This window comes from Coregonus lavaretus (genome assembly GCF_964263955.1).
Source record: "Coregonus lavaretus genome assembly, contig: HAP1_SCAFFOLD_4109, whole genome shotgun sequence".
Taxonomy (NCBI): domain Eukaryota; kingdom Metazoa; phylum Chordata; class Actinopteri; order Salmoniformes; family Salmonidae; genus Coregonus; species Coregonus lavaretus.
In genome coordinates, this window is record NW_028165681.1 from 13,618 (window position 1) to 33,996 (window position 20,379).

The 20,379-nt window shown below is 48.1% G+C and overlaps 1 protein-coding gene across 2 annotated transcripts; it reads right to left on the minus strand.

Annotated features, from left to right (window-relative positions):
• Window positions 1-3,996: 3,996 nt before the first annotated feature.
• Window positions 3,997-20,148, minus strand: LOC311115616 (transmembrane protein 53-like). Of its 2 annotated transcripts, none has more exons than XM_084190776.1 (4): window positions 19,862-20,148; window positions 7,212-7,557; window positions 6,840-7,086; window positions 3,997-6,028 (listed from the first exon to the last, which is right to left on the minus strand). In XM_084190776.1, exons 2-4 carry the CDS (start codon window positions 7,476-7,478, stop codon window positions 5,667-5,669), a joined length of 876 nt encoding a protein of 291 aa, XP_084046902.1. In that variant the 5' UTR covers window positions 7,479-7,557; window positions 19,862-20,148; the 3' UTR covers window positions 3,997-5,666. The 2 variants fall into 2 exon arrangements, with proteins under 2 accessions (XP_084046902.1, XP_084046901.1); XM_084190775.1 differs by lacking the exon at window positions 19,862-20,148 and adding an exon at window positions 19,261-19,829.
• Window positions 20,149-20,379: the final 231 nt, after the last annotated feature.

Genomic DNA, 20,379 nt, shown 5'->3' on the forward strand with positions numbered 1-20,379 from the left:
TCCCTTTAATTTTTAATATAAACTAAAACATTTTTTTCCCCTAAATAATAAAAATTAATCAATAACAATATGAATATTCAAAAAAATAATTAATATTTTTTCTTTTCTTCAATTAAACAATTAATCAATAAATTTATGAATAATCAAAATATATATATATATATATTTCCTATTTTACTAATTTATCAATTAGTGGCTATCTTACCACCTTCAATCAGGAAAAGTACAGGAAAGTAGACAACTTCAGAGCAATCCAAAAAGAAAACACCTATAATCCAGCAACACTACAGTACTCATAAAACCCATTGCTTAATAAGCATCCAATTATCTTAATTTTACAGAATAATGTCAGTACTCGATTCCCAACACAACTCTAATCAAACCCACTCATTCACAGAAACTCCAAAATGCCATTTTTATTTTATCAGTCTTTTGCCAAGTCTTTGTCAAATTGTCATAACATCAAATATCCTGTAGGGGAAGACTTTGTAAACAGAACAGCACTAGCCTGATTCTCTTTTGACTTGATCCTGTCGCAGCAGCCTCTTGTCGCGTCACACCCTGTCACATGATGTACACGTCAGCACTTCCTCTCTTTCTCTCTCTCTCCTCGTTCCTCTTATCGTCTCTCATATGACAAAAGAACAAAGAAACAGACAAGAATTTAGTAGTTTATGCAGTCACTGAGTTATTTCAACCATTCAATATTCCTCCAGTCACATTTGCGCTAAGAATTAACTCAGGAATCGCATAAATAGCTCAATAACATTTTTATTTTATTTATTTATTTAATTATTTTTATTTTTAATCCGTCAACATATCTCTCTCATTTATCAATTCAATATGTCTCAAGAAAACAGTTTCATCGTCAAACAGCCGATGTAACAACCAGAATACACCATTAGACTCTAAATCTCTGTCTTTTGTCTGCGTCTGTGTCTCCCCCTTGCACCCAGTGTAGGCAGTGGCATATTCTCCCTACGTAACTCTAAAGTCACAAAATCACACGCATGCGCAGTTCATTCACCAGTACGATTTCAGCGTGGACGGAGCCCTCAAGCAGCTCTCTCCCCAAGCCAAACAGAAAGTTAACAGTCCCGCTGTAACTCCGTTTTCTCCTCATAGCCAAACAACATTTAACAGAGCTCACAAAGCCTAGAACTTAAATTCTACACACACAAACATAATTTAAGAGGCTTTATTCCATCTCGATGGCCCTCTAAGGTCACATGTTAGCATGTAGCATGTAGCATGTATGTAACATGTAGCATGTAGCAATGTAACCTACATTGCGCCGTAAAATTCATTTTCCTTTGTCCCTAACTTTATGCTGCCGCGAGTTCTATGGATATTCAATGAGCGGTCACATCAAACAAATGCTTCGTCAAACACCAGCTGAGCGGTAACTTGCAATAGAATGTATATACCACAGCCTCCAGTCCCCAGGACTCACCCATTCCATCTAACATGTTACAGGATTTTCGGCCCATCCTAAAGATCGCCTTGTTTAGAGGTCTTTCCAGATTCGCAATGTCCTAATTTGTATACATATACCTTGGCCTTATTCCTTTCAATCGATTGTTCTTGAATTCCTATTCAAAATATCTCTATAGACACTCCCCCCTATTTGCGCCGTTCACCAGTGCAACCAAATTTAGAATAGTTATGACAGACCCCTAGTCCACAGCAATAACAGCCACACCAGCACACACAAGTACTTTACACGGTACATCTCCCCCTTGCACACTCAAATAGCCTTCGAACTAACAAATGCCCAAAGTGGTGAGGAAACTCACCCTTATCTGGCCATGACTTTGGAACGAGAGTCAGCTCGGCGCCCATGAATGGAACAAAGGAGAGACGCAGACCGATCCAGTTCGTGACGCCATTTTGTAGTGTCGAGTCAATGTTGCTAATTATTGCTGTTAAACAAAGGAGTCCGCTTATACTGAACTTTGATCATAAGTTTTATTCATGTCACAAGATTTCAGCATAAGTTTACAGATGTCATGATCACCCGGAGAGCAGTGTTTTCCAAATTACAATGTCCGCTCCGCTCTTCTTTGTTTAAACCCAGTACTTATAATATTCCCAAAATATGGGTGGCTCCCTCTACTGTCCAATCCCCTGTCTTCTATGGGGCGTCACCCTAAAACAATTCCCTCTGACACTAAATAAACATCCTCTCAGGTTCCACTTGAAAACATTAGCAAAGTAATAATTCTTCATATACTACACTTCCTTGAGATTTATGTTATTTTTGTGGTACTGGTTCTTTTGGTGCTGTGGCTGTGTAGAAGACAAGATGACAATAAAATGTTTGATCCTCTAACTTCACCATAAAAAATGTAAGGTAGGCATCTAGCTAAATAACAGCTAAGCATCCACATAAGTTTTCCATACCCGTTGTTCTCCTTTTCTTGTCGTTTCGATTTTTCTTGGCCACCGACACGTTGATCTTCTGTCCATTGTAGTCTTTCACCTCTAACGGCGCGCTGTGCATCCTCCTCCATGGAGTAGGTAACATACCCAAACCCACGACATTTGTCTTCACCTGAAGGGCCCACATGTCAGACTGGCCTTTTCACACATATTCTTGAATATTATTACAAAGCATGACATGGTCTGGATTCTTGTAGTTTCATGACATAACGTTGAGATCAGCACAATTTTACAAAGATGACAAATGTCATTCCCACGGGGGGTATGAAAAATATAAAAATTATGTATGCACTCACTAACTGTAAGTCGCTCTGGATAAGAGCGTCTGCTAAATGACTAAAATGTTATGTAAATGAAGTTAACAAGCTAGCTAACTAGTAGCGGTCTCACCTTTTTCCTTGACAACAAAGCAGTGTTTCACAGGTCCAATCTCAGAGAATATCTCCTCCAGGCGGTCGTTAGATGCATCTACTGGCAAACTCCGGACGAATATTGTAAGGGCTGACATGGTCATTCACTCCTGAGTGGCGCAGTGGTCTAAGGCACTGCATCGCAGTGCTAACTGTGCCACTAGAGATCCTGGTTCGAATCCAGGCTCTGTCGCAGCCGGCCGCGACCGGGAGACTCATGGGCGGCGCACAATTGGCCCAGCGTCGTCCAGGGTAGGGGAGGGAATGGCCGGCAGGGATGTAGCTCAGTTTATAGAGCATGGTGTTTGCAACGCCAGGGTTGTGGGTTCGATTCCCACGGGGGGCCAGTATAAAAAAATATATATATGTATTCACTAACTGTAAGTTGCTCTGGATAAGAGCGTCTGCTAAATGACTAAAAATGTAAAAAAATGTAAAAAATGTCATTGCTTATTATGTGCTAAAATCTTTAGCTAGTTTCTTCTGATCACTGTTGCTTTTTTTTTGCCAGTCAACCAATGGCAATGGAGCACACTGACAAGCTAGCTGGCTACTTTCTTTCCGACACTTTCAAAAGTATTGTCTCCCCAGCGAATTCTAAACTATCCAAAATAATAATCTTAATTTCCAACACATAGATAGTTTTTATATTATTTTGATAAATGTATGAAAGCATGGTAACTGCGAGTAGCTAGCTAGTTTCAAATGGTAAACACACGTTTTCTCAACGACGCAGCCATCTTGCAATTGTAAGGAGATGTCATCGGTGATTCCCGTGTCGATGCAAGATCTGACTGCCGACCGAATCTGCCGACGGTCAGCCAGATTCGGCAGATCTTGCATCGACACCAGCAAGTCTTCTTATTCCTTATGTTTGTCGTCAGCTGCCTATGGTCTTTACAATTACACACATTTAAAAGTGTCAACGCGCAAGCCCGTGAAAAAACGTGCCCGCCTATGGAAATCATACACCCATCCAACTGATTCGTTCTACCGCCAGTCCTGTTTTGCAACATCTCTCGAAACAAGCACACGTTTTCCCCAACCAGAGTCCCACAAAATCCAACATTTGTTATTTTAATGTTTTCCAAAAATAGAATGCATCACAATAGCTCTAATACAAGTAGTGTGGACCAACAGTACTGGCGGATCATGACATTTTTATTTTAGGTTTGGCTAAAACAAATTGACAGAATTGGCTAAATCTTGGAAGCAAATCATGTAAAGATCTTGTCCATAGTACATTGTCAACTCGGCATCCTTTCCAGTGTAAATATTAGAAAATCAACTAATGGTAACATTGACAAATTAATCTAAATTCATGTCTTTATCCAGTTACAGTAAAATGGCACTTCTGTTGGAAAACATTGCATTGAAGTGTTGCAGTATGTCTTAACAAAACATTATTTATTTTGAAAGAACGGCAAAGACAATCGGACCTTCACTTCAACGTCTTTAATACCGTGATGTACACAGAATACACACAGGGATGATAATGACAGAGTATTATAAACCTGTAGATTTAGGAGGTCCTAGAACAGGGGTATTCAACCTGGGGTCCGAGGTAATGCAGGATGACGGTGAAAATAAATATAAAGACTGCTACTTGATTGGTTAATAAATAACGGTGGGTAGATTATATGCAAAATATAAATTACGTTTCTACATAGACAGGAGATTAATCATGTTTGGAAAACTTCATAAACCACGTTTCCATCCACAGTTTTTATGCGAGTAAAGTCATACTGTATTAAAACTATTTTTATGACAGCTGTGATGGAAACAGGAAGTTTCAGTACAATTTTATCAATGCCAACAGATCATTTGTTCGCTCGACACGGGATCTTTTTGTGTTGGTAAAATTAATTATGTAAGAAATGACAAGAAATGTAGCCTACTACAACAACACAATGTCATGAAGAATGTTATTGTTTAAGTGAGTACAAAACTCTAGTCTAGGCTGTAAACTGCAGTAAAAAGCCTATCATTTCAATAACCGCTCAAGAGCCTGGCGTTTTGAATGCATATTCATTTCGAAATGATTGCATCTAGCATGCCTGATTGGGCGACCATTTTGGATCAATTATGTTTTTTTTCTTGAATGTTTAGCCTACAAGTTCCAGGCACATTAGCAGGCCAGCAATATGGTGTATTTTTTCAGGATTTATCAGCTAACAGAAACATGCTAATGCAGGGATTTCTAGTGGTGCTCATATGAATTATGATAATGTACGAGAGCGGAGGAAGTTTTATCCGCGTTTGGCTTCCGTGTTTTAAGTGTTTGAAAATGAGGTGGACACTATTAGAGATTGTCACCATAGAATGGTGCTGTTGAGGTATTCAGAACTCTACGTAACCTACGTAATGCATTCACAGTGCAGAGGGTATTTCACATGACATTACGATTCAGAAACATCTAAACATTGACTCCTTTTGCCAAAAGTCTACTAAACAAGTACCTCATTATTTATTATAATAAAAAACTGTTAGGTCGCCTTTTAAGAGTTAATTGAACATTCTTCAAGAATATGTAAAAGTGTATACAACAAGTCCCCACTATACCTACAGTGCTCAAACTTGGAATTTGTAGGTAAGTGAAGTGCAAACTGTCACGTCCTGCAGTCACATCTTGGTCTTGAGGGGAGCCTGAGTGCTTAGGGGTGTAGGGGCTAGGGGCTATTTCTGGACCGGACCACAGCTGTGCCCTGTTGTCACTTGGCCTGGCTGGGGGCCATGCTGAAGGCCTAAGGGGCAGTGGATAGGGTTAGGAATTGTTTCTGGACCGGACCACAGCTGTGTGGGTCCTGCCTAGGGTCACATCTTGGCCTTGAGAGGGACCATACCGAGACTCTTTAGGAATGTCTCTAAGGTGGACAGGTACTCCTGGGGGTGTCGTCTCAGGTGGCCTGCATGTGTTGACTCCTCCCATTTCCTGTCTGTCACCTCCATCCCTCGTTTCCTCCAGTAGGCGATGATCTCCTCCATGCCTTCCGGGTCGCACAGTGCGTCGTTCTGGCAAAAGAAGACGAGCGCGGGTGCGGTGACAGGGTTGTTCCAGAAGACATCGATGCCGGTGTTGAAGTAGTCGACTGTGTGGTGTTTGAAGGCTCTGAAGTAGAGCATACTGGCCCGTTTCACCAGGCTCTCCAGCCGGGGGAACAGGTTCTTACCTAGACCTGAGAAGATAATCAATTACAAAATGTATACTGAACAAAAATATAAACGCAACATGTCCCATGTTTCATGACCTGAAATAAAAGACCCCAGAATTTTTCTATACGCACAAAAAGCTTATTTCTCTCAAATTGTGCACAAATTTGTTTATAAACCCTGTTAGTGAACATTTCTCATTTGCCAAGATAATCCATCCACCTGACAGGTGTGGCATATCAAAAAGCTGATTAAATAGCATGATCATTACACAGGTGCACCTTGTGCTGGGGACAATTAAAGGCCACTCTAAAATGTGCAGTTTTGTCACAACACAATGCCACATATGTCTCAAGTTGAGGGAGCGCGCAAATGGGCATGCTGACTGCAGGAATGTCCACAAGAGCTGTTGCCATAAGCCACCTCCGTCGTTTTAGAAAATGTGTCAGTATGTCCAACCGGCCTCACAACCGCAGACCACACGTAACCACGCCAGCCCAGGACCTCCACATTCGGCTTCCATACCTGCGGGATCTTCAGACAAGCCACCCGGACAGTTGATGAAACTTAGGAGTATTTCTGTCTGTAATAAAGCCCTTTTTGGGGGGAAAACTCATTCGGAGGTCCTAATGAATTTCCTTATATGAACTGTAAAATCATTGAAATTGTTGCGTTTATATTTTTGTTCAGTATAAATGGCCTGATGATAAAGGACAACGTCAGCTCTTTGGTTAGCTTTATAACCTCTAACCAGGCTGTACTAGACAGTACTAGGCTGTCAGATGTGTTACACCTGGTCGGTATCCTCTAACGGTAACCCCTGTCCCCCAGACTCACCTGTAGCCATCCTCTCCAGTGAGCCCAGCACTAGGCTGTCATATATGTGGCCTCTGATCCTGTGAGTGAAGCCGTAGTACTTCTGTGTGTCGCGGGACACATGCACCAGCAGCTGGGTGAAGGTGTACCCTCCTATGGAGAAGGCGTGCACGAGCAGGGGGCGTGTCACAAAACGGTCACTCTGCAGGACATCTAGTACCCTCGCCCCGTAATCCAGGCCCCAGCGAGGCCAGAGGAACTGACTCACCTAGGGTAGAGGAGAGGGGATAGGAGAGGTATTTTAGAGAGAAAGGAGACCATAGAGAGGAGCATTCTAAACAGAATGTTTAAATTGTTACATATTTCCCACCCATGACGTTGCCCCTTCCTTACCTCACTCTCCACTATGAGCACATCGAAGCCTGTACGGAAATAGATCTCACAGTACTTGGCCACAGCCTGAGGTCGCGACCCCAACCAGGGCAGCATCAGCAGCAGGGGCTTGGTTGGGGCAGGGGTAAGGGCTGGGGATGGAGAGGTGCTGGCTGCATCGTTCAGGGCAGACAGATGACCAGGGGAGGGTTTAGGTGAGGCCGTCTCATTCAGGTACAAGGTGATGGTCTTGCTGATGCGGTGAGCAGTGATCCCACGGGCTAGCATGGTGACAACAGGGATCCAGAGTGCAGTGTTAGGGAGCCTGGAGGTGGTGCTGTAAGGCAGCTGTGGTGAAGGCTTTGGTCTGGAAGGGGAAGAAAAGGAGAAATTGAAAAATAATATTTTGCAGACAGATTTGCTGTATAAACATGTGACATTACAGATAACTAGTACTTCTTTTGTATACTATTGTATTTTTACCAGTCATTAATTCATTGCAAACCATGGACAACCATACATGTTGTAGCAGTCGGAATCTAGCCCTTGATCATGACTATGCATAGAGCTGGTCGTGCTTCGTCGGGAGAGGTTGTGTTTTTCTCTAGCAGGAGGTAAGCCTGGCTTCTCATATGGTGTTGAGTAAAGCTTAAACCATGTATTTAGATCGTAGGTAGGTAGTTTATTTACGTAGTTATTTAGGTAGTTATTGTAGGTTTCTTGTAGGTTTATTGTAGGTTTCCGTAGGCAATTATTGTAGGTAAGTATTGTATTGTTTACGGCGGAGCCCGGCGAAGCACGAGGCTAGCTAGCTAGCTAGCGGGTAGCTACTGGTAACGTTTATTGGTAATTATCTGTTTAGTGCAACGGTGGAGAGTTGTTTCCAGTGTTAATGTGCTAGCTAGCCAACGTTTAATCTTTGCTGCGTTATGAAAGGAACTAGACACGGACATGAATTATCTGTTTAGTGTGTTAACACACTCTTGGTATGCTAGCTAGCTAGCGGGTAGCTACTGGTAACGTTTATTGGTAATTATCTGTTTAGTGCAACGGTGGAGAGTTGTTTCCAGTGTTAATGTGCTAGCTAGCCAACGTTTAATTTTTGCTGCGTTATGAAAGGAACTAGACACGGACATGAATTATCTGTTTAGTGTGTTAACACACTCTTGGTAGTTTGTTGTAACCAAGTATTGGTGCTAAACTGTGTGTTATTGGATGCTAGCATGCTAGTTAGCTATGGCGTCATAGCTAGGCATTGTGGGCTGTTGTGGGTAGTTACTGTAGGTTGGCATTGTTTTTCGGTGGTGCCGGGGGTTGCACGAAGCTAGTTAGCTAGCTAGCCGTTCTTCAAACAAGGTCAACACAGTGGCCATTGCTAGCTAGCCAATATGACCAGCTAACTGTACTGTAGTAGCTAAATACAATATAGTTGTGCTACATAGCCGAATTATCTGCTTAGTGTGTTAACACACTATTGGTGGTTTGTTGTGACCAAGTGTTGGTGCTAAACTGTGTGTTATTGGATGCTAGCATGCTAGTTAGCTATGGTGTCATAGTTAGCTAGCTGAATAAAGTGGGTTGAGTCTATTCCTTTAAACATTGAACCGCTGTGGTTCACAACAATTCTGATTTCTAAAGGTGGAAGTTGGTAGAGTTTTTGTTCGGGTGGTTCAGTGAAACAATTATAGTTTCTGAGGTAGAAGTTTTTGGTGAGGGAGGCCCTGCTCTCTACTCTCCCAGATGTTTAGTTCATTTCATTCCGATCTCCTCTGCATTATTGTAGCCATTTGCTACAGCCTGTCAACTATGCCTCTGCCTATCCCTGTTCTCTCCTCTCTGCACAGGCTACACAAACGCCCCACACCGCGTGGCTGCTGCCTCTCTAACCTGGTGGTCCCTGCACGCACCCCACACCTGGAGTTCCAGGTCTCAGGCAGCCTCTGGAACTGCCGTTCTGCTGCCAACAAAGCTGACTTCATCCCAGCCTATGCTAATCTCCAGTCCCTCGACTTCCTGGCGCTGACGGAAACATGGATTACCACTGAAAACACTGCTACTCCTACTGCTCTCTCCTCGTCTGACCATGTGTTCTCGCATACCCCGAGAGCATCTGGTCAGAGGGGTGGTGGCACAGGAATCCTCATCTCTCCCAAGTGGACATTCTCAATTTTTCCCCTAACCCATCTGTCTATCTCCTCATTTGAATTCCATGCTGTCACAGTCACTAGCCCATTTAAGCTTAATATCCTTGTCATCTATCACCCTCCAGGTTCCCTTGGAGAGTTCATCAATGAGCTTGACGCCTTGATAAGTTCCTTTCCTGAGGATGGCTCACCCCACACAGTTTTGGGGGATTTCAACCTCCCTATGTCCACATTTGACTCATTTCTCTCTGCCTCCTCCTTTCCACTCCTCTCCTCTTTTGACCTCACCCTCTCACCGTCCCCCCCTACTCACAAGGCAGGCAATACGCTTGACCTCATCTTTACTAGATGCTGCTCTTCTACTAATCTCACTGCAACTCCCCTCCATGTCTCCGACCACTACTTTGTTTCCTTTTCTCTCTCGCTCTCCTCCCACACTACTCACTCTGCCCCTACACAGATGGTAATGCGCCGCCGCAACCTTCGCTCTCTCTCTCCCACTACTCTCTCCTCTTCCATCCTATCATCTCTTCCCTCTGCTCAATCCTTCTCCCTCCAATCTCCTGATTCTGCCTCCTCAACCCTCCTCTCCTCCCTTTCTGCATCCTTTGACTCTCTGTGTCCCCTATCCTCCCGGCCGGCTCGGTCCTCCCCTCCAGCTCCGTGGCTTGATGACTCATTACGAGCTCACAGAACAGAGCTCCAGGCAGCGGAGCGGAAATGGAAGAAAACTAAACTCCCTGCCGACCTGGCATCTTTTCACTCCCTCCTCTCTACATTTTCTTCATCTGTTTCTGCTGCTAAGGCCACTTTCTACCACTCTAAATTCCAAGCATCTGCCTCTAACCCTAGGAAGCTATTTGCCACATTTTCCTCACTGCTGAATCCTCCCCCCCCCCCCCTCCTCTCTCTCTGTGGATGACTTCGTCAACCACTTTGAAAAGAAGGTTGACGACATCCGATCCTCGTTTGTTAAGTCTAATGACACTGCTGGTCCTACTCACACTGCCCTACCCTATGCTTTGACTTCTTTCTCCCCTCTCTCTCCAGATAAAATCCTGCGACTTGTGACTGCAGGCCGCCCAACAACCTGCCCGCTTGACCCCATCCCCTCCTCTCTTCTCCAGACCATCTCCGGTGACCTTCTCCCCTACCTCACCTCGCTGATCAACTCATCCTTGACCGCTGGCCATGTCCCTTCCGTCTTCAAGAGAGCGAGAGTTGCTCCCCTTCTCAAAAAACCAACACTCGATCCCACTGATGTCAACAACTACAGACCAGTATCCCTTCTTTCTTTTCTTTCCAAAACTATTGAGCGTGCCGTCTTTAGCCAACTCTCTTGCTATCTCTCTCAGAATGACCTTCTTGATCCAAACCAGTCAGGTTTCAGGACTGGTCATTCAACTGAGACTGCTCTTCTCTGTGTCACGGAGGCTCTCCGCACTGCTAAAGCTAACTCTCTCTCCTCTGCTCTTGTCCTTCTAGACCTGTCTGCTGCCTTTGATACTGTGAACCATCAGATCCTCCTCTCCACCCTCTCCGAGCTGGGCATCTCCGGCGCGGCTCACTCCTGGATTGCGTCCTACCTGACCGGTCGCTCCTACCAAGTGGCGTGGCGAGAAGCTGTCTCCGCACCACGTGCTCTCACCACTGGTGTCCCCCAGGGCTCAGTTCTAGGCCCTCTCCTTTTCTCCCTATACACCAAGTCACTTGGCTCTGTCATATCCTCACATGGCCTCTCCTATCATTGCTACGCTGACGATACACAACTAATCTTCTCCTTTCCCCCTTCTGATAACCAGGTGGCGAATCGCATCTCTGCATGTCTGGCAGACATATCAGTATGGATGACGGATCACCACCTAAAGCTGAACCCTGGCAAGACGGAGCTGCTCTTCCTCCCGGGGAAGGACTGCCCGTTCCATGATCTCGCCATCACGGTTGACAACTCCGTTGTGTCCTCCTCCCAGAGTGCGAAGAGCCTTGGCGTGACCCTGGACAACACCCTGTCGTTCTCCGCTAACATCAAGGCGGTGACCCGCTCCTGCAGGTTCATGCTCTACAACATTCGGAGAGTACGACCCTGCCTTACACAGGAAGCGGCACAGGTCCTAATCCAGGCACTTGTCATCTCCCGTCTGGACTACTGCAACTCGCTGTTGGCTGGCCTCCCTGCCTGTGCCATTAAACCCCTACAACTCATCCAGAATGCCGCAGCCCGTCTGGTGTTCAACCTTCCCAAGTTCTCTCACGTCACCCCCCTCCTCCACACACTCCACTGGCTTCCAGTTGAAGCTCGCATCCGCTACAAGACCATGGTGCTTGCCTATGGAGCAGTGAGGGGAACGGCACCTCTGTACCTTCGGGCTTTGATCAGTCCCTACACCCAAACGAGGGCATTGCGTTCATCCACCTCTGGCCTGCTGGCTCCCCTTCCTCTGCGGAAGCATAGTTCCCGCTCAGCCCAGTCAAAACTGTTCGCTGCTCTGGCACCCCAATGGTGGAACAAGCTCCCTCACGACGCCAGGACAGCGGAGTCACTCACCACCTTCCGGAGACATTTGAAACCCCACCTCTTTAAGGAATACCTGGGATAGGATAAAGTAATCCTTCTACCCCCCCCCCCAAAAAAAATTTGTAAAGTGGTTATCCCACTGCCTATAGGGTGAATGCACCAATTTGTGAGTCGCTCTGTTTAAGAGCGTCTGCTAAATGACGTAAATGTGCCCTTGAGCAAGGCACTTAACCCTAATTGCTCCTGTAAGTCGCTCTGGATAAGAGCGTCTGCTAAATGACTAAAATGTAATGTAAAATGTAGTCACTTTACCCCTACCTACATGTACAAATTACCTCGACTAACCTGTACCCCAGCACATTGACTCGGTACAGTTACCCCCTGTATATATCCTTGTTATTTTATTGTTACTTTTAATTTAATGTTTTACTTTATAGTTTATTTAGTAAATATTTTCTTAACTCTATTTCTTGAACTGCATTGTTGGTTAAGGGCTTATAATAATAAATAATATTGTAGCGACCCGCACAGACAGCTGTGTGTTATGTGTTAGGCTAGTAGATGGTTGTGTTGTACCTACCAGTACCCAGTGTTCGCGGGGTCCGACATGTCAATCAACCTGCTATCTGCTAATCACGGGAATGCCTGGAATGTTCTGATGCCGGGCATCCTGGCGGTTGGCGGAGTGGCGTGGAGGGGGGTTGGGCAGGGGGATGGAGCATTGGAAGTTAAGACCAGGTTTAGCCTTTGTTCTCTCTCTTTTTACGTCTGGGCTTCACAAGAGAAGGTCACGATTGGCTTGTGGGTTATCTTTCATTTATTTGGCGTGGGCTACAGCCAAACAGTAGCCTGTGTAAAGTTGGTTTAATAAACCGTCCATTCGTAAACTCAATCCTCTGTCTGGACAGTTGTTCTTTTATGATCTAGTCAGGTCATTACATTGGTGTCAGAAGTAAAAACGTTGATAAAAGTTAGCCAGCTAGCTAGCTGACTTCTGTGGCTAGCTACCGTAGGTGAGAACGGGGGTTGAAGATGCTTCGAGGGAATCCGAAAGTGAAGGTGGAGGTAGGGGACGATTATGGCCAAGGAGGTGCGTGTGCATGGACGTCGGGGGTTTTGGCTGAGGAGATCGCCAGGGCATCGGAGCCCAGAGGCCGCTTGAGGGAGGACGTTAGAGTGATGGCGGCTGAAGCGGGCATGAGTGCTTCGTCGACTGTGTTTCGCGCGGATTCTGGTGGGCGGACCGAAGGGGTGACGTCGACGCGGCGGGACGGGACGAGGAATCTGGGGCTCAGGATGTAAACAAACATGGCGGCGCCCAGTTCCCGGCTGCGTCCGTATCCGTTAAGACCCCGAAGTATTCCGGTAAGGCGGATTGGGAAGCTTTTCATGCTCAGTTTGAACTGTTAGCTCATTTTAGGGGGTGTTCGGATGAAGATAGGGCACTGCAGTTGGCTTTATGCCTCACGGATGAAGCTCTGGCCTGTTTGATATTGATTAGCCCCGAGGACAGACGTGATTATGGTGCTTTAGTGGGAGCACTGAGGAGGCGCTATGGACAGTGTGTACAGCCCGGGCTACTGCGCTCCGAACTGAGTAATAGACGCAGGCAGCCTGGAGAGCCTCTACGGGTGCTAGCTAATGACATTGAGAGCCTCTCTCGGCGGGCATATGCTCACATGCCCCCCTCCGTGCAGAGCGAGCTAGCACGGGACCAGTTTATACAGGCGCTCTCTCCTACGGAGCTGCGCATACAGACCCAGCTGGCTCATCCTGAGTCATTGCAGGTAGCCTTGGAGATGGCTTTGGAGAGGGAGCTGGTGTGGGCTGGGGCTTCAGCTGGGGCTTTGGTGGGGGTGCAGGGAGACAGACCCTCTGTGCGAGCTGGGGGGCAGAGCAGCCCGGAGCCGGAAAAGCCTGCATGGGTGGCTGAAATGACAGAACTCATTCGTGCTGTGTCGCTACAGGCGGCACGAAACACACGCCCTGGTCCCAGGGTCTGCTGGGGTTGTGGCCAGCCAGGCCATCTGCGCCGAGATTGCCCCATGTCCCCCAGAGCTCAGGGAAACGGCTCGGGGTCCGCATAGACCGGGTAGTGCGGACCCCTGGCTTTCTATCCCAACCACCATCTTCTTCAGGAGGAGCCCACCGGCACAGACGGGGAAGCAAGGCTCCACTTCCCCCAGAAGCAGACGAGGGCAAGCGGATGGAGCCTGTTGTTGTGGTGGGCCGGACCCGTGTTGGGGACTTTTGTCATGTCCCTGTCACTGTGGAGGGGGTGCCCTGCTCCGCCCTGGTGGACACTGGGTCCACAGTAACCCTGGTGAGGCCAGATATTGTGCCAGGTTGGACTCAGTGTGAGCCTACAACTGTGCAGCTCCGCACAGTCACAGGTGAGCTGGCACCCATGAAAGGGAAGGGAATAATGACTCTGACAGTAGGGGGCAGGACTGTGCGTCATCCTGTGTGGGTGGCGGCTGTGCAGGACCCTTGTATCCTGGGGTTGGACTTTCTTAGGAGCACAGGCTGCCAGTTAGACCTAAATAGGGGCACACTGAGCTTCCAGGGAGGGCCGGAGGTCACCATGGCCCCTAATGTCACATTCACTCAACCCAACAAACCCTTTACTCCAACAGTTAAAGCAGCAGAGACTCATGGCTGCCCCCCCTCCCCCACATCTGGGTGTGACTTTTCCCCAGCCCCCCTGTCACCTACGGCGTTGCGTTACATTCCCCCAGCTACCTCCACGACACAGTCCTCTGTGAGCCCGGGCCGCGCCCCCCTCAGCCCAGCTACCCCAGATGGGAGGGGAGAGGACACTGTCTGCAGTGAGGGAGATATGGGGGAGGAACTGTGTTGGTCTTGACCCCGAGCAGCAGGAACGGTTGAGGCAGTTGCTGTTTGAATTCAGAGACAGCTTTGCGCTGAGTGAGGAAGAGGTGGGTCAGACTCATCTGGTGCAGCATGAGATCAACACAGGTGATGCTCGACCTATCAAGATGCGTCCCCGCCGTATCCCGCTGGCACGCCAGGAGGCGGCAGACAAGGCTGTGTTGGAGATGCAGCAGGCAGACTTCATTGAGCCCTCAGACAGCCCCTGGGCGGCGCCAGTCGTCATGGTTCCGAAGAAGAGGGGCAAGCTGAGGTTCTGTGCGGACTACAGGCAGCTGAATGAGGTAACCAGGAAGGACTCATACCCCATATCGATGAGTCGCTGGACCTGGTTAGGGGGTCCTCCTGGTTCTCCTCACTAGACCTCCGCAGTGGCTACTGGCAGGTGCCCCTCTCCCCAGAGGCCAGAGCCAAAACTGCGTTCTCCACTAACAGAGGACACTGGCAGTTCAAGGTCCTGTGCTTTGGCCTGTGCAACGCTCCAGCTACTTTTGAGCGTTTGATGGACAGGGTGCTGGATGGCATCCCCCGACAGCAGTGTCTGGTATACCTCGATGACATCCTGGCCCATGGCAGCTCGTTCCAGTCAGCCCTGGGGGCGCTACGGTGTGTGCTGGAGAGGGTGGCTGCCGCAGGTCTGAAGCTCCACCCCGAGAAGTGCCACTTCATGAGGAGAGAGGTGTCCTTCTTGGGCCACCGAGTGGGGAAGGAGGGGATCAGCACCATGGAGGACAAGGTAGCGGCTGTCAGAGACTGGCCCACCCCCACCGACCAGCGTCAGCTGAAGAGCTTCCTGGGCCTGGCCTCGTACTACAGGAGGTTTGTGCGGGGCTTCTCAAGCGTTGCTGCTCCACTGAACCGCCTGCTGCCGAAGGACAAGGCTTTCACTTGGACAGTGGAGTGTGAGGAGGCGTTCAACACCCTCAAACGTGCACTGATCGAGGCCCCCATGCTCGCCCCCCCTGACCTCACATTGCCCTTTATCCTGGACACAGACGCGAGCAATGTGGGCATGGGTGGGGTGCTGGCCCAGGTGGGGCCAGAGGGGGAGAGAGCGGTGGCGTACTTCAGCAAAACATTTGACAAACATGAGCGCCGCTACTGTGTCACCCGGCGGGAGCTCTTGGCTGTTGTGGCTTCCGTCAAACACTTCAAGTACTACCTGGGTGGTCTGCCCTTTACTGTAAGGACTGACCACTCTGCTCTCCAGTGGCTCATGTCTTTCAGAGAGCCAGAGGGGCAGGTGGCACGCTGGTTGGAGGAGCTTCAGCCGTCTGACTTCACGGTGGTGCACAGGGCAGGGGCACGCCACTCCAACGCCATGTCCCGTCGGCCCTGTACTGCAGACGGCTGCCGCCACTGTGAACGGAGAGAGGGATGGGAGAGAGAGCTGTGTGCAGAGGAGGGGGTCTGTGCCACAGTGTGTTGGGCGAGCGGGCCTGTCTGCTGTGAGCTGCAGACTGTCGACGTGGCTGAATGGGGGCAGCAGCAGGGACGGGACACAGACCTACAGCCAGTGCTACAGTGGGTAGAGGCGCAGGTGAGGCCACCATGGGAAGAGGTGACAGCGCTCTCACTCGCGACCAAAGGGTTGTGGTCAAAGTTTGAGCGACTGCGGCTGGCTGATGGCGTGTTACAGCGGGCATGGAAGGAGTCAGCTACGGGGGAGGAGAGGTGGCAGGTGGTGGTCCCAAAAGCATTGCGGGAGGCTGTGCTCCAGAGTACTCATGGGGTGGTGGGGACTGGACACTTTGGGGTCACAAAAACACTGCGCCGCCTCCGTCAGGGCTTTTACTGGGGGCAGCACAAGAGGGATGTGGAAGACTTTTGCCGCCGCTGTGACAACTGCACAACGAGAAAGGGCCCCCCAGGCCGCTCTCATGCTCAGCTCCAACAGTTCCCAGTGGGGGCTCCCATGGAGAGGGTGGGAGTGGATGTAGTTGGGCCGTTCCCCACCACAGACAGTGGAAACCGCTGGGTGCTCACGGCCATGGACTATTTCACAAAATGGCCCGAGGCCTATGCTCTGCCTGACCAGGAGGCAGAGACCATCGTCGACGCCCTGACAGCGGGGATGTTCAGCAGGTTTGGAGCTGCAGAGTCCATCCACAGCGACCAAGGCAGAAACTTTGAGTCCCGTGTGTTCGCCACCATGTGTGAGAGGCTGTGTATGCACAAGACCCGCACTACTCCTCTCCATCCTCAAAGTGATGGCCTTGTGGAGCGCTTCAACAAAACGCTTGGACAGCAGCTGGCCATCGTCTCTTCCAAACACCAGCGTGACTGGGACAAGCACCTGCCTATGGTCCTCATGGCATGCCGCTCCGCTGTCCAAGACTCCACCTCCTGCACGCCTGCCCTCCTCATGCTGGGGAGAGAGATCCGTACCCCTGCGGAGATGGCGTTTGGTCGGCCCCTGGATAGCCCTCATGTTTCCCCGGGGCCGGAGTATGCCCGGAGACTCCAGGACCGCCTGGAGACAGCCCACACCTTCGCCAGAGAGCAGCTGCTGAATGCAGGTGTGAGGCAGAAGAGGAACTATGACGTGCACACCCGGGGAAGGCACTTTGTGGCTGGGGTGCTGGTCTGGGTCTACAGCCCGCTAAGGAAAAAAGGCAGATGCCCCAAGTTGGACAGTCACTGGGTGGGACCCTGCAGTGTCCTGGAGAGGGTAGGGGAGGTTGTTTACCGGGTGCAGCTTCCTCCCAGGGGGAGAAAGGTGACACTGCACCGGGACAGGTTAGCCCCATATAGAGGGGCCTCTTCTCCCCAAACCCCAGGAACCCCCACAATTCCCCTCTCTGGCAATGACATTCTCCAGGCACCCACCCCCAGGTGCCGCAGACAAGGCTCCAGACAGCCCACTCCCCCTGTGTCACCGCGTGGTTCCCCAGAGCCACGCTGTATTACCCGTTCCCGCTTCCTTGTCCCCCATGTCCTTGCCTTCATCCCCTGGTTCCCAGAGGGGCACTCTGCGGCCATCACAGCCACGCAGGCAAAGGAGACCTCCGGGTCGCTTCAGAGACTTTGTTTGTTCCCTCGGGGACGAGGGACTTTGTGGTGGGGGGGCTGTGTAGCGACCCGCACAGACAGCTGTGTGTTATGTGTTAGGCTAGTAGATGGTTGTGTTGTACCTACCAGTACCCAGTGTTCGCGGGGTCCGACATGTCAATCAACCTGCTATCTGCCAATCACGGGAATGCCTGGAATGTTCTGATGCCGGGCATCCTGGCGGTTGGCGGAGTGGCGTGGAGGGGGGTTGGGCAGGGGGATGGAGCATTGGAAGTTAAGACCAGGTTTAGCCTTTGTTCTCTCTCTTTTTACGTCTGGGCTTCACAAGAGAAGGTCACGATTGGCTTGTGGGTTATCTTTCATTTATTTGGCGTGGGCTACGGCCAAACAGTAGCCTGTGTAAAGTTGGTTTAATAAACCATCCATTCGTAAACTCAATCCTCTGTCTGGACAGTTGTTCTTTTATGATCTAGTCAGGTCATTACAATATAATATGCCATTTAGCAGACACTTTTATCCAAAGCGACTTACAGTCATGTGTGCATACATTTTTACGTATGGGTGGTCCCAGGGATCGAACCCACTACCCTGGCGTTACAAGCGCCATGCTCTACCAATTGAGCTACAGAGGACCACAGGGCTTGTAAGTAAGCATTTCACGGTAAGGTCTACACCTGTTGTATTTGGCGCATGTGACAAATAAAATTTGATTTGATTTGACTCAGTTTCATTACATTACACATAAGAGTCATTGGACGAAGGACGGGGGTATTTTGTTAAGAGTCCTGACCCTCAGTCTGAAAATTAACACGCATCGTTTGCGGTACGGGTTTGGAAGCAGAAGGACCTTATCTTTCATATCAGCGAGAAATAATAAAATAATGATTACATTGATACACCTTTTATAGGGTTAGGTTTCCCACACCGCCATATTTCCATGTTACAGCGGTTGTTTACAGAAAACTGACGGAAGACAGTGGACTAGCTACCTGTGCTAATTAGCTATCTGCATCTCCGAACACCTGTGTCTAAACGGAAGACTGACACCACAAACGTGTTGTCACTGAAAAATACTGTCGGCTGCAATGGCGTTAAAACTGGTTAAAACAGTGTACTTACATTTGGGAAATTATTTTGATGTGATATGAAAGTAGAGGGATTTGTTTGTAGAACACTACCGTAATTGAGAATCGATTCATGTTTAGATGGAGTATTTGGCGGTTTTGTCTTCCAAAGCCAATTCGCCTTTAAACAGAACATGTAATGTCCTTGGACTACAAGGAGCAACGTTAGGCTCCTTTAGTCCATTATTGGGCTAGTCGTAGCCTACAACATTATGCCTTCTTCCTACAGTTCAGCCATTAGCTTCACCCACAACTGACTCATGTGAACTACAATCCCGACGCTGTGTTAACGTTTAAAAAAGTAAATAATCATTGCTTGCAATATGGCTTTCCAAACATATGGCCCTTAACTTTCATCAACGAGAAAAAATATATACACTTACTGTACTGTAGCCGTTTTGCACAGATCCATATAGCTATGGGTGCCTCCATCCGACAAAACTACACTTCTTCCAGAGTTTGCTCCGAACACCTGTGTGTAAGCTTACTAGATAGCATAGCTTATTTTTTCTAACTAATATGAAAGATAAACTCCTTATGCATCCAAAAACGTAAGGCAAAGGACGCGTGTTAATGTTCAGATTTAGCATCGGGGCGCTAAACAAAACTCTCCCGTACAGAAGACGCCTTAGTCCAATTAATTGTGTTAGTCAATATCAAGGGCAAATCGTACCCCGGACTTTCAAGGACACTCAAGGATAATATCAATGAAAAAGCTGGTAGCTAGCCAAATTAACGAAAATGGATCATTCCAAATTTTTAAAAGGCATGTTAAATGGACAATGTGGGCGAGATTAATTAAATAACTCAAAACACTTTAATCTTATGATCAAGCGGTCAAAACTGGCAAAGCTAGCTAGTTATCTTACTATCGATAGTTAGCGGGCATGCTGCCTATGTTGCAAAATGTTATTTATCATATCCTGTATACAGCATTGACACATCAAAACATGGGAATGTTGCTATCATAACAACTTTCCTTACCTGTGAAAACTTGTCTTGTGCCAAAGCGCCCTGCCCCAACGTCCCCGAAGTACTCATCAGAGACGGTAGTACACATGTCACAAACCCCCATACAAAAGGGGTTAGTTATATATCTTTGACAAGCCGGTGAAATCGTGTCTACTTCAATATGGGGGCGCTGATGATTAGCTATTTTAAACTACGAGCTACATAACCCATTATGCATGCCGTGGTTATATGAGCATTTTTTATCCTAACAAAGCCCCTTTTCTTTAGTTTCACTAGCCTGGCTGACGCGCTACCCACGTGACTACGTCAGGAAGATTTCGAAAGCTGGTGTCAGCCGGTCATAGCTAGAAGGGATCCAGCATTTCTCAACGTCAAGATGTTACTTTTTTGTAACAGGTTAGGAGAATGAACGTAGCAATTTTCTGTATAAATAGCCTCCAAAATATATGTAAACACACCTTAAATGTCTAAATTTTTGTTTTGAGTCCTATTTTATGATACAATATCAGTACTTGTTGCATTTACAACTT

Bases quoted from the DNA above. Each gene is read 5' to 3' on its own strand.
- LOC311115616 (XM_084190775.1), bottom strand. From the start codon at position 19,289: ATGGATCTGTGCAAAACGGCTACAGTACA. The intron at 7,558-19,260 runs GTAAGTGTATAT...TTCCCCTTCCAG, and splicing joins TGCAAAACGGCTACAGTACA to ACCAAAGCCTTCACCACAGC. The intron at 7,087-7,211 runs GTAAGGAAGGGG...CCTCTACCCTAG, and splicing joins TGCTCATAGTGGAGAGTGAG to GTGAGTCAGTTCCTCTGGCC.